Source organism: Ahaetulla prasina, chromosome 9 (genome assembly GCF_028640845.1).
Source record: "Ahaetulla prasina isolate Xishuangbanna chromosome 9, ASM2864084v1, whole genome shotgun sequence".
Taxonomy (NCBI): domain Eukaryota; kingdom Metazoa; phylum Chordata; class Lepidosauria; order Squamata; family Colubridae; genus Ahaetulla; species Ahaetulla prasina.
This window is the reverse complement of record NC_080547.1, coordinates 24,393,397-24,406,852: the sequence shown is the minus strand read 5'-3', so window position 1 is coordinate 24,406,852 and position 13,456 is coordinate 24,393,397. Positions and strand designations below refer to the sequence as shown.

Here is a 13,456-nt window from a genome sequence, read left to right as displayed (position 1 = left end):
GCTGCCAAGTTTGAAGATCTCTATTCTACACTATCACACTCATTGAAAAGCAAAGCATCATTTTCATAGATGTGGCAACCACCAAGGAGAACAGAACTGAGGAACCACAAGTGGAAAACTTTACTCAGAACTCTGATCACCAAAGTGGGATCAGAACTCTGATCAGGCTGTAGGGAAATTCTTCTAAAGCAGGTGTCTCCAATCTTGGTCCCTTTAAGACTTGTGGACTTCAACTCCCAGAGTTCCTCAGCCAGCAAAGCTGGCTGAGGAACTCTGGGAGTTGAAGTCCACAAGTCTTAAAGGGACCAAGGTTGAAGACACCTGTTCTAAAGTGATTGACATAGTTATGGGAGCACCAGGCAGGATGACAAAGAGATTAAACACCTTTTTGCAAGGATTAAATATTTCAAGTATATAAACTATGGATTAAAGAAACCACCTTGCTGGGCACCTGTTATATCTTCAGATGTTACTTGAGATAATTCCCATCTTCCTGGATGAGTCTCAAGTTTCTGTTGGTCAAATTGGTCCCATCTTCCTGGATGAGTCTCAAGTTTCTATTGGTCAAGGAAGCTATTATTTTGTTGGTTTTTTCCCCTGCCTTATTCTTTCATGCATCAAAACCACATCATCATTATCATCCTATCTACTTAAGGCAGCATCATCTCTCTTCAGCCTAAAACCTATATCCATTACCTGGAATCCCTGAGCAATCAGGAATTTCATGCACAGTAATCAGATGATTAGCCAAGAAGCGTTCTAGACCAGTCTGATTTATTTCCATTTCCCTAGCCTCTACAAATATCAAGACCCAGGAAATTGGCGGGGGGGGGGGGAGAAAAGTCAGAAAAGAGAACTTTTTCCAAAAATTTCTGTCCTGCCTCTTTTTTTTCTCTGCAAAGGAACAGGACTAGCAGGAAAACAGAGGATAGGAAGCTCTTCTTAGCAATACAGTGTATCACTGTAGGCTAGGAAGTTAAATTATACCTGAATTGCCTAGGCAATTCTGCCAAAGCGCTGAGGTCCAAATCTCTAACAACCCTACCGCTCTGTCGTAGAACAGAAGCCCTCTTGTGAAGACCATTTTAAGTATTTCAGTAATAATTACAGCCCTCTGACTCAGTTGTTTTTCCATCCTGCTTCAATTAGTACTCTCAGCTTCACTAACTGGCTGCCTGGATTATAACTGGGAGAGATAAAGTACATTTTGTGAGATAAGACATTTCCACTTTTAGTTTACATTTTTTGTTATCAGCATGCTGCACTTATACACCAGACTTAGCTTGTGGCTGTCAAATCTAGTGTATGGCATCCACAGAGATCGTGCAATCACTACTAGCCATGGGGGTATGAAGTGTAGATTATCTCCATGATGATATACCCCGAGCAATGTCCTGCTTTAACAGAGTGGCTACCAGTCAACACAGTGACTGAACTGGATACTGCATCCCTCATGGTTAGAAACTACAAAGGCAGCAAATCATAGCTATGTGTTTCAATTTTAAAAAAAGCAAAAACCTCCTACCGAATATTTATTTAGAATAGAATAGAATAGAATAGAATAGAATAGAATAGAATAGAATAGAATAGAATAGAATTTTTTATTGGCCAAGTGTGATTGGAACACAAGGAATTTGTCTTGGTGCATATGCTCTCAGTGTACATAAAAGTAAAGATACCTTCATCAAGGTACAACATTTACAACACAATTGATGATCAATATATCAATATAAATCATAAGGATTACCAGCAACAAAGTTACAGTCATACAGTCATAAGAAAGAGATGGGTGATGGGAACGATGAGAAGATTAATAGTAGTGCAGATTTAGTAAATAGTCTGACAGTGTTGATGGAATTATTTGTTTAGCAGAGTGATGGCCTTCGGGAAAAAACTGTTCTTGTGTCTAGTTGTTCTGTTGTGCAGTACTCTATAGCATCGTTTTGAGGGTAGGAGTTGAAACAGTTTATATCCTGGATATGAGGGATCTGTAAATATTTTCATTTATGGAATAAAATTTAAAATTATCAGATGGAGCTCATCTACGTGCAGCCTCTTACATCACCATCTCACTGGAAGTCCTCTCTATATCTTATTTATGGGGTCCCCAACCTCTGGGCCACGGCCCATTTGGAGCCGGGCCATGCAAGCAATGTGCAGCTTCACATGCGCGAGTGGAGGAGCTCGTGCCCAAAGTTCAATTTGGGTGAGTGGCAAATGGAGGCACGCATGCCTGCTGCATACATAAATGGAGCTGGGCGCCCAGAACAACCTCCTCTCCCCCTGCCACGCCTGCTATGGAAAGCTGGAAAGGTTGGAGACCACTATTCTATAGCACCAATCACTTTCATTATTCCTATACTGCACGCTTGCGAACAGCACAACACAGTTGTTGTCTCCCTGACTACTACAAGGAGGCCTCTATCAGATTCAGCAGACCTGAATCTATTGTGGGCATTCAGAGATTCTCCCTGCCATCCACATTATCAACCACTGATCTTTCCACCTCTTCCATTTTTTATTCTAACTACGTGTGGTCCTTGACTTACAACCACAATGGAGCCCCAATTTCCCATTGTTAAGTGAGACATTTGTTAAGTATGTTTTGCCCCATTTCTTGCCATAGTTGGTAAATGAATCACTGCAGTTGATAGATTAGTAACCTGGTTGTTAAGTGAATCTGGTTTCCCCATTGACTTTGCTGGTCAGAAGTTGCAAAAGGGGGATCACATGACCTTGGGGCACAGCAAAGATCATAAACATGAACCAGTTGCCAAGCATCTGAATTTTGATCACGTGACCATGGGGATGCTGCAAAGGCCATAACTATGAAAAATGGTCATGCCCATTTTTTAGTGCAGTTGTAACTTTGAATGGTCACTAAATGAAATGCTGTAAGTCAAGGACTACTAGTATCGTCCTCTCCCACTGACCCACTGATATAAGGAAATGGTCAGTTTCTGGACAGGCAGCAAAATACAAGTTGGCCTTCCAATTACTACTTTATTTTATATAAGCTTCCAACTCCCCTTGGTCATTATGAGGCGACAAAGGCAACTGAAGATGGACGTCAAAGAAGAAGAATCGAAATATGAAATTTGCTTGGCACAGCCACCCATTTTCCTTTATCCATCTCTGTATTATAAAAGTCCTAAAACATGCCACATTCCTCATCATATTTTGGAAGAAGACACACATTAGTGTCCCACCCTAATCTGAGGTTCTTCTCATGCAGCTATTTTTTTATTTATTTTTATTTATTTATTTTGTCACACAGTATATATAAGCATAAGCATGAAGTAACTACACAATATATAAGCATATATATAAGTATGAATATGTAATAACTATATTAATTGGATATAACAAAAGGAAACAATAGGACAGGAACGGTAGGCACGTTTGTGCTCTTATGCACGCCCCTTACAGACCTCTTAGGAATGGGGTGAGGTCAATAGTAGACAGTTTTTGGTTGAAGCTTTGGGGATTTTGGGAAGAGACCACAGAGTCAGGTAGTGGGCCGGGATAGCTCAGGCTGGTAAAGAAGCCTGTTATTAGAACACAGAGCCTGCAATTACTGCAGGTTACTGCAGGTTCAAGCCCGGCCCAAGGTTGACTCAGCCTTCCATCCTTTATAAGGTAGGTAAAATGAGGACCCAGATTGTTGGGGGGGGCAATAAGTTGACTTTGTAAAAAATATACAAATAGAATGAGACTATTGCCTTATACACTGTAAGCCGCCCTGAGTCTTCGGAGAAGGGCGGGATATAAATGTAAACAAACAAACAAAAAAAGTGTATTCCAAACATTAACAACTCTGTTACTGAAGTCATATTTTCTGCAATCAAGATTGGAGCGGTTAACATTAAGCTTAAATCTATTGTGTGCTTGTGTATTGTTGCAATTGAAGCTGAAATAGTCTTCGACAGGAAGGACATTGTAATAGATGATTCTATGAGTTAAACTCAGGTCATGTCGAAGGCGGCGGAGTTCTAAATTTTCTAAACCCAGGATTTCAAGTCTGGTGGCATAAGGTATTTTGTTGCATTCAGAGGAGTGGATGGATTTATTTATTTATTTATTTATTTAGGAGAGTCTTATGGCTTCTGGGTTCATGAGAGTCAGCACAACTCCTTCTCAGGGACAGAAGGCTTAAAGAAGACCCTTCACCCAGTGACAGAGGTTAGGAGGAGTGGCATGTGCCAAAGTTTACACTCCCAAATGAAGGGCTGCAGGAATCACTTCCTGGACCTGCAGCTTTCTCCCTGTCTTCCTTGTTATTGCTGCCTGCTTGCTTATTGGCTCTTTGTTGGCCAATGAATTAAGAGCAGAGATTGGAAAGAGATGACTCATTGAAGGAGGGGAAGAAAGACTGACAGAGAGAAAGTCATCCAAGGTCAACATCATGCTGATTTGTGACAGGACACATTTCCCAACGTCCCAACTACAAGATCCCTCCCTGATGATCCTGTAGCTTGACCACGTGATGGTCAAGAAATGGAGAAAGCACATTTGGGGGACTCCAACACACAAACCCAGCCAGGTGTCATAACAGGGGAAGACAACAAGCAAGACAAATCTCCCAACTGACCTGCAGAAGTCCCAAGCCTTCTTTAAAATGGGGTGGCAATCGATCAGAACTCCTGAAATGAGAATTCTGTGCGGGCTAAGAATTCTAGAAGTCTAAGACCTCTTCCCAATCACATCCAGTTGGAAAGGGCTGCTTTGCTGCATCAGCTTTTTGCTAGATGGATTGGCCAGGCGGTAGCTCATCGCCAGTCAACTTAAAAGCCAAGATGAACAAGGGGAAAAAGAAATATTGTGTTTCAGTAAGTTAGAAGCCATTGAAAAAGCCTCTTGGCAAGTGCAAGATGGAAAATAGCAAGCGAGGCACTTAGGTAGCTGCTTCAATCTCTCCAAAAAGAGAGAAGAGCTGGAGCATCGAAAAGGGAAACAAAAGACATGTGTATTTATATATGCTAATATATACGTGCCCATGCAAATTTAGAAGGAACTGCTATGTTATAAACAAAAATACATTATAATATAAAGTGATGTAATTGGTTACAGAGGGTAGACAGTAACCAATAAGCCATATATCTGTGCAGTCTATCCGAGTAACAGCTGATGGGTACACTCAAAGCCCCTGGCTCTTTCTTCTGACAGCTGTTATTAAACTGGATTTGAACTGAATAGTCCATCCAACATGTTCAGACCAACTCAGCTTTAAACAGCAGGTTTCATGCCATGCACCACCCAGCAGGAGGTCACATTTGCAACTGGGAAAGAACAGAGCCATCCGCCCACTCTGTGATTTAACTTCTCCTGACTTTGGAGAGGGAGCTGAGTTTTAGATCTAGGAACGTGCAGACAACAGTTTAGTGTCTCCAAAACAAAACAAGCAAAGCACAATATAGGGAGAGCGAATTACTAGGAAATGGTTAATAGAGGCTTATTAAAGGCTCAGTAAACGTAATAGGTCTGTTCTTTCTTTCCTCCCTCCCTCCCTCCCTCCTTCCCTCCTTTCTTTCTTTCTTTCTTTCTTTCTTCCTTTCTTTTTCATACAATAACTCCACTAAATATATCACTATTATGCTCATTTTATACAATAAGAGTGGAGAAACAGACATTATGACTTGTAATTACTGACTCAATTTTGCAATGACTTATTCTTAGGACAGTTCTTTCAATATAGCTGATTTCTAGCTATGAAATGCAAGGCTCAGAGGCCTAGATGGAAAAGCCTCGTCATCCATTATCCTTGGACAGAGCTGCCAGCAAGTTTGAGAAGATGATGGGAAAAAGCACCATTGGGGACCCCTCTTCTGCTGAGTACAGCAGAACTAGTCTGGCAGTGGTGACCATCAGCAGCAACAGCCTGAGGTAGCTGAGACCCAGCATTATAATAGCACAACAACATAGCAACATAGACAGATTTACACCAGGGATGATGATATGAGTGAGGGTAGCTGAATTTCACTTGGCTGCTGCTCCTAAAAGGCCAGTGAGGGTGTCGTCAATAAGCCCTGCCCAAATCATGGGATTTCAGAAGACACTAGTTCCTGATTTAGTCCTGGCCCAGCTTCTTTGATCTATTACTTCCTGGTATAGCTCACATCACCGTTATGCTATTTAAGGAAGGCTGACACCAAAAACTTGCTTTCCTTTACAAGAAGTAGCAACAACCAAAGTCCTGTTTTAATGCTGATCTTCAAAAGTCAATGAAGAAAAAGCAAAACACCTACAAAATCATGGCCTTGTCCATCCCTTTCTCTTTTTGCTTTTGCAGCATCCATCTGCAGAGATGCAGAGTTCAGCTTTTCTAGCATAGTCACTTTAACATCCCTTCTGCCTCACCAACAACCAAACAGCACCTTGCAGGTACACCCACCTGCTCCTGCAGATCATATTATATACCTGATCCTCCTTCTCAGAGCTTCCCACACAGGTTCTCATATCTCACACACACACACACACACACACTTCACAAGCAGGCATCCCAGCCTCTGCCCAGTCCTGAAATCACTGATTGCTTTCCCACCCATGTCTAATGCTAGAAATCATGAGCCTCTAATGATGTTACCTCCAAACCTCAGCTCAATGCCCACGCATCCTCCCCACAGGAACACCCATATCCCTGCTCCATGCAGCCCCCTAAATAAAAACCTGGCTGCTCAGATATCACAGGCCTCATCACAGAGCCCCCCTCCCACCTCTTTGTCTCCGCAAATAACCCTGGTCACATCTCTCCTTTCCTTTCGGTCCAGCCCTTCGATGTACGGACACATTTCCCACCTGTACAAACACACGCCTGGTATCCCACAGCCCAGCTGTCACTCGAACAAAAGGCGAGCCTTCTCTTCTCCGAGCCATGGAATGCAGCCTTAATCTATAGGCAAAGAGGCAGTCCCCTATAGATGCCTTCCTCCAAACAGACCAACCTTGTTCCCATGCACAAAGACAGTGCTGTCCTCATTCCAGCAATTCCCCAGTTACCTAAACATGCATCCACCTGTCAGGAACTCTCAGCATCTCATCCTTTTTTCAAAGACACAACATTACCCCACCCCAATGACAGGCTGCTGTGGAAGGGTGATAATGTGGGGAGTTGAAAAGGTATGATCTGCTGGGCCTTTCACAGCAGACAATGGGAGAAAGCACCTTTGAAGCCCTTGCCCAGGAGACACCTCTGGTTCTCCTAGCCCATCCCAGACTCCACAATTACGCACCTGAGCGTGCTGGCAACACTCCGCTCACCTCAGCATCCCATCCAGTAGGCCCAAGTGATGGAGAGAAGGAAGGAAAACCAATTCGGCTAGAGGAACCGGCCAGCAGCTGTCTGTGCAGGAGGAACACCCGAGCGCTGTTCCTAGTCACTGGACTGCCTCTCCTCTTTGCAGAGCGCTTGAACGAGCCGTGGGCTCAGCCTCCCTCATCAATATGCATTAACTCTCAGACACGGATGGATAGCAACGACCCTCTCTCGCTTCTGATCTGAATGCCAGGCCCCTCCAAGAACAGGGACAGCCTAACGAGAGTCCAGAGACGTGGAGACGAGATAGGAAATCTGGGAGATTAGGCAGCCCGTTTGAGTAAAGCAGAAATCTTTGCCATCCTTTATTCACAGCCTGCAAAACCAAATGTCAAAGACGGCTCCAGCCCAGCCTCTTCAGAAAAGAGCTGCATCATTTGGGGCACCCACCCCTCCCACGGATGGAGTCACGCTGATAGAAAGGAATATTCGAAGCAGGGCCCGAGCTAAAGGATCTGCATCTGATATCTGATGAGGCTTTTACAGAAGTAGAGGAATGAGCTACGGTATTATGCTGCAGAGAGGAAAAGATGTCACACAGCTTTTTTTTTTTCTGCAAAAGGAACGTAAATAAGAAAATTGTGGGGCAGATCACGAGGAGTGACCAGTGTGATTCTAGGTATCCTCTTCCCAAGGCAAAAACGGCTGAAGTGAAGAGACGGGGTTAGAATTTCAAACCTGAACTCTTAATGGCCGATTACTCTGATCTTCGCAAACATTGCTGCCTTTGAACAAAATTTGGTGTTCTAAAAAATGCTTCCAAATTCGTATTTGGGGCTGTCGCAAACTAATACATCTTCCCTTCCACCCTGCCCAGGGTTGGTTTGTAATGTTTCACTGGTTTGCAGGATGTTTCCCAGAGGCCTAAGATAACAAAAAAATCAAATTAATCAAATAAGATGCAGCTGTAGGTTATGTTCTCAAAATAGCATCTCAACTCAACCCCTCTGCTTGCTTCTCCTAGAACACCCTTTGTGTTATGTCACCACTTGTTTTCTGCTAAATCAAGCTTGTCCAAGGAACCCCACATTTCTTCCTCTTCATTTATGATCTGTTTAGCAGGCTCAAATGGGGATTAAGAGTGCCGACCCTCGAAAGAGAGGTTTCTGTGGTTTACCAGTTTGAAAACAAGTTCACTGATGGCATTTTTGTAATGTTATTCAGGTCCCACAACCTAACAGTATTGGGTGAGTGTTCCAGTCTCAATATCCTTTGAAAATGTCATGGAGACTTCAAAGGACTTACCTTGAAATTCAAGCCAAAGAAGAAATGCATAGTTTAATGAACCAAATACATGAACTCCTAAATATGGATGTCTTTCAATCTCTTCCATGGGTGTCCGTCATCCAGGAAAAAACAGACAGGTCACTTTTTCCGTGTAGCATCCCATTTGTGAAATCTTCTCCTGTGGACCATCTGTCCAATTCTATTACCTTTCCCCATCGTGCAACTGCATTTTTATTGTAGTAGACATTTTATTGAATTTGATGGTATTTTGGGCTCACCATGCTTGACTTTCATTTGGTTGAAAGACAATATTTATTAAAGATAAATAAATGGCAGCAGAGACAGACCAAAAACACCTGCAATCGACAGCTACCGTGAAATCTGAATTTGAAAAACAGTACTCACTCCAGAGAATTATTCAAGGTGGAGAACAAAAGCAATATAAAATAGTTAATTGGAAGCCTGAACATTTCACAACTGCAAAGTTGTGTTGTGAGTTATGTTTGGTTTCTTCTATCAAGCATAATCCTGCGCTGAGAATGATTGTAAACATAAAAGGGATTGAAGAACCCTTTTGAAAGAACAAGGTGACAGCGCGAACAAACAGAAATCTGAAGGGACCATCTGAGTCCTCTCATTGATCATTTTTTCCCCAAGCTGTATATAGTGTGTTCAGTATACAGGTAATTCTCAACTTACAACAATTGGGACCAAAATTTCTGTTGTTCAGCAAGATGGTTGTTTAAGTCAGGGGTCTCCAACCTTGGCAACTTTAAGACTTGTGGACTTCAACTCCCAATATTCTGGGAGTTGAAGTCCACAAGTCTTAAAGTTGCCAAGGTTGGAGACCCCTGGTTTAAGTAAATCATGCCCAATTTTCCAACTTTTTTTTTTGCCACTTAAGGAAATCCCTGCACTTGTTAAATGAACCATGGTGTCATTTAGCCAATCCTGCTTACCCCATGGACTTTGCTTGTCAGAGGTCAAACGAGGTCGCAAAGGGTGATCACGTGACCTCATGATCCTGCAACCATCATAAATACATAGAATAGAATAGAATAGAATTTTTTATTGGCCAAGTGTGATTGGACACACAAGGAATTTGTCTTGGTGCATATGCTCTCAGTGTACATAAAAGAAAAGATACGTTCATCAAGGTACAACATTTACAACACAATTGATGATCAATATATCAATATAAATCATAAGTATATAAGTATATATAAGTATATATAAGTATATAAGTATATAATACATGCCAGTTACTAAGCACTCAGATTCAGATGCATGTTGATCCTAAGCGTGAGGACCAGTTGTAAGTTTTCAGTGCCATCCTCAGACACTAAACGAATGGTTATAATTCGAGGATTACCTGCACATACATTGCCTGTTTCAGCAGCAGTACTGAAGGGATGGACTTGAAAGTATTGGAAAAGAAAGTGTCAAAGACACAGAAGCAGCTATAATTTCACAGGCACAATAGATGTTTGTGTGCAAATAGGCAAAGTGTCCTATTGGCAATTTCTTTGTAAAATGGATTAGCCTCCCTCAGGAACCATTCTGATATTTCAGAGCACTTCATCTTGCCTGACAGGTACAACAGTCTATCTGAAAAGTATTATTTCAAGGACATGTTATCGTCAGCACATATTAATCCAGAGGTCTTCAAACTTGGCAGGTTTAAGACTTGTGGACTTCAACTCCCAGAATTCTCCAGCCAGCATAGCTCATTATATAGCAATCTAACGAACTTCAGTGAGAATATGGTGTCAGTTTTGGAAGGCAATTTTCTTTTTGCTTCTTAACTGCCACATATTTTAGCTGGGGAAGTTGGGAGGGGGTTGTTGTTGGAGCGGTAGAAAGTTAGTCATAACAACATTCCGTATTCAAGGACATCCTGCGTCTGATGTAGACTGCCTCAAGATTGTATCCAATTAAGTGTGAAGATTTGATTGGACAATGTGATGAACTTGTGGTGTGAGGCAGGGCTGTAAACTGTCAACTGGATGTGGAAAACCTGGAAGCTTTCAGTTTAGGGTTTTCCCAGCTGTGCCAACATGACATCTCTAATAAAAACATATGAAGAACGGTTGCAGGAACTCGGTATGTCTAGTTTAATGAAAAGAAGGACTAGGGGAGACATGATAGCAGTGTTCCAATATCTCAGGGGTTGCCACAAAGAAGAGGGAGTCAAACTATTCTCCAAAGCACCTGAGGGTAGAACAAGAAGCAATGGGTGGAAACTAATCAAGGAGAGAAGCAACTTAGAACTTAGGAGAAATTTCCTGACAGAACAATCAATAAGTGGAACAACTTGCCTGCAGAAGTTGTGAATGCTCCAACACTGGAAATTTTTAAGAAAATGTTGGATAGCCATTTGTCTGAAATGGTGTAGAGTTTCCTGCCTGGGCAGAGGGTTGGACTAGAAGACCTCCAAGGTCCCTTCCAACTCTGTTATTATGTTATGTTAAATTTGAACTTTGAGGAACCTCAAGCTTCAGAGCTTTATTTCGTTGGGGGTGTTCCTTGAAACCCTGACATATGGTACATTTAATCACCTTCAAGTAGTGTCAACCACATAAGCAGTGACATAACACAAAGGGTGTTCTAGAAGAAGCAAGCAGAGGGGTTGAGTTGAGATGCTCCAGCATAGCTGGCTGGAGAATTCTGGGAGGTGAAGTCCACAAGTCTTCAAGCTGCCAAGTTTGAAGACCTCTGGATTATTCCCACGTTCATCCTGCCTGTCAGGAATGGATGCCCAAACTGGCTTTGCTTTATTATGACGTGGTGATCTGAAGCTTTGGAGGGATGTATCAGTCATCATGGGCAGTGAGCCCAAATGGTTACAGAGTCTTCCTGGGAACACAACTATCAGCCTTAAAAGTAAAAAAGAAAGCCTCCATTTATCACCTCAAGGCTATATAAGGCCCCTGGAAATGCTACATCATTTACTTGAAAGTAAACAAGAATGGCAGGCAGTACTGTAAATTTCTATCACAATCTTGCCCATATTATATATAGTTGGGTTTTGCTGTATTTCTCCCAAGAAAATACAGGTAGTCTTCAACTTACAACAATTGAGCCCAAAATTTGCGTTGTTAAGTGAGAAATTAAGTGAGTTTTGACCCATTTTACAACTTTCTTTGCCACATTTGTTAAGTCAATCACTGCAGTTGTTAAATTAATAACATGGTTGTTAAGTGAATCTGGTTTCCCCGTTGACTTTACTTTTCAGGTCGCAAAGCCTGGGGCACATGATTCTGGAGCACTGCAACCATCATAAATGTGAGTCAGTTGTCAACCATCTGAATGCTGCAACGGTCATAAGTGTGAAAAATGATCATAAGTAACTTTTTTCAGTGCTGTTGTAACTCCAGTCACTAAATGAACTGTTGTAACTGTTGACTACCTGCATTCATAACTATAATTGATCAAAAGGGGCCTCTGGTGGCTCAGACTGCTAAGACAGTCTGTTATTAACACAGCTGCTTACAATTACTGCAGGTTCAAGTCCCACCAGGCCCAAGGTTGACTTTCCATCCTTTATAAGGTAGGTAAAATGAGGACCCAGATTGTTGGGGGCAATTAAGTTGACTTTGTATACAATATACAAATGGATGAAGACTATTGCTTAACACAATGTAAGCTGCCCTGAGTCTTCGGAGAAGGGCGGGATATAAATGCAAATTTAATTTTTTTTTTAAAAAAAGGATGCAACTTTGAATTCAATGGGGCTTCACTGGGGTTAGCAGCTCAGATATTTTACTTATAGCATCCCTATTCTTTAATCAAAGCATTGGGTAACAATTCAGTCATATTCTGTAGTTCTTGCACAGTGATTTGCCTACTGTCTAATGCACCTACCTTTATGTTAAAAAACAAATTAGAATCATAGTCACTTTGTGTTACAGATGGGGCAAATAAAATAAAATAAATAAATAAATAAATAAGACAGATAGACAGACAGACAGACAGAGCTGGAAGGGATCTTGGAGGTCTTCTAGTCCAGTCCGTGGACCACTGGTGGTCCATGAGAAAATTTTGGTGGTCCGCAGAAAAATTATTTGCATTTTTTATGTTGCACTAAATCAAGGATCCTGTTGTGTCCCACTCCTCCGCTGACGGCCGGGTCAGGGAAATCCGAATCAGGCTTGCCTCTGCAGCTCTGCCCAAAGTCCTAGCAAAGTCCTCAGAGCAGGCAAGAGACCAGAAAGTGACTTCAGCAAGGTAAGTTTGACTTTGCCTGACTCAGAGACTGCCAGAAAGTAGATCCTTTATATAGGCCATGGGGTGTGGCTCCATGACTCAGCACTCATTAAGGCCTGCCCCTCCCTTCCTTCTGTTGCCTCCGCCTATCCAGTCTTCTGATGCGAGGGTCACTCCAATCAGCAGCTGTTGGAAATAAACTTTCCTCAGGCTCACATGCTGTGGAGGAGGGGGAGGGGTCTAGCTGCTCCGTTTGCCTGGGCATGGAGCCAGGGCTGGGGCCGGGGGGTGCTCCCTCCTCTGCAGCCTGCTTGGGCATGGAGCCAGGGCTGGGGCCGGGAGATGCCCCCTCCTCAGCCTGTCTGGGCATGGAGCCAGGGCTGGGGCCGGGAGGACATTCTTCAGCGTTCGGAAGCAGATAAGCAGACCCCGGCTGCGGTGAGAGTGGGCAAGACACAACAGATCCTCAAACTATAGTGCCTGGGCCGGATACGTGCAATGAACGTTTGTGTTGCTGCAGAGAGTCTCTGTTGTGACCCAGGTTCCTGGACCCAGACTCCTGGACTCGGATGATTCAGAAAATGAGGGAGAAGACCTGGCAAGCCCTGCTTCTCTTGAGCCCTCTCCCTCCCTGGCACCCACTCAAAGGGAGGGGCCGGCAAGGCCTGATTCTCCCGGGCCTTCTTCTGATTTGGCAACGCCCCAAGAACA

General features: G+C 42.9%; 1 protein-coding gene across 1 annotated transcript in view; it reads right to left on the bottom strand.

The window, feature by feature from the left end:
- Positions 1-7,614, bottom strand: part of FEZ1 (fasciculation and elongation protein zeta 1) — a 44,017-nt gene extending 36,403 nt beyond the window's left edge. Inside the window, exon 1 of the mRNA XM_058194397.1 lies at positions 7,258-7,614. Within this exon, the coding sequence (XP_058050380.1) occupies positions 7,258-7,265 (8 nt within the window). The 5' untranslated portion in view covers positions 7,266-7,614. The remainder of the gene's footprint in view (positions 1-7,257) is intronic.
- Positions 7,615-13,456: the final 5,842 nt, after the last annotated feature.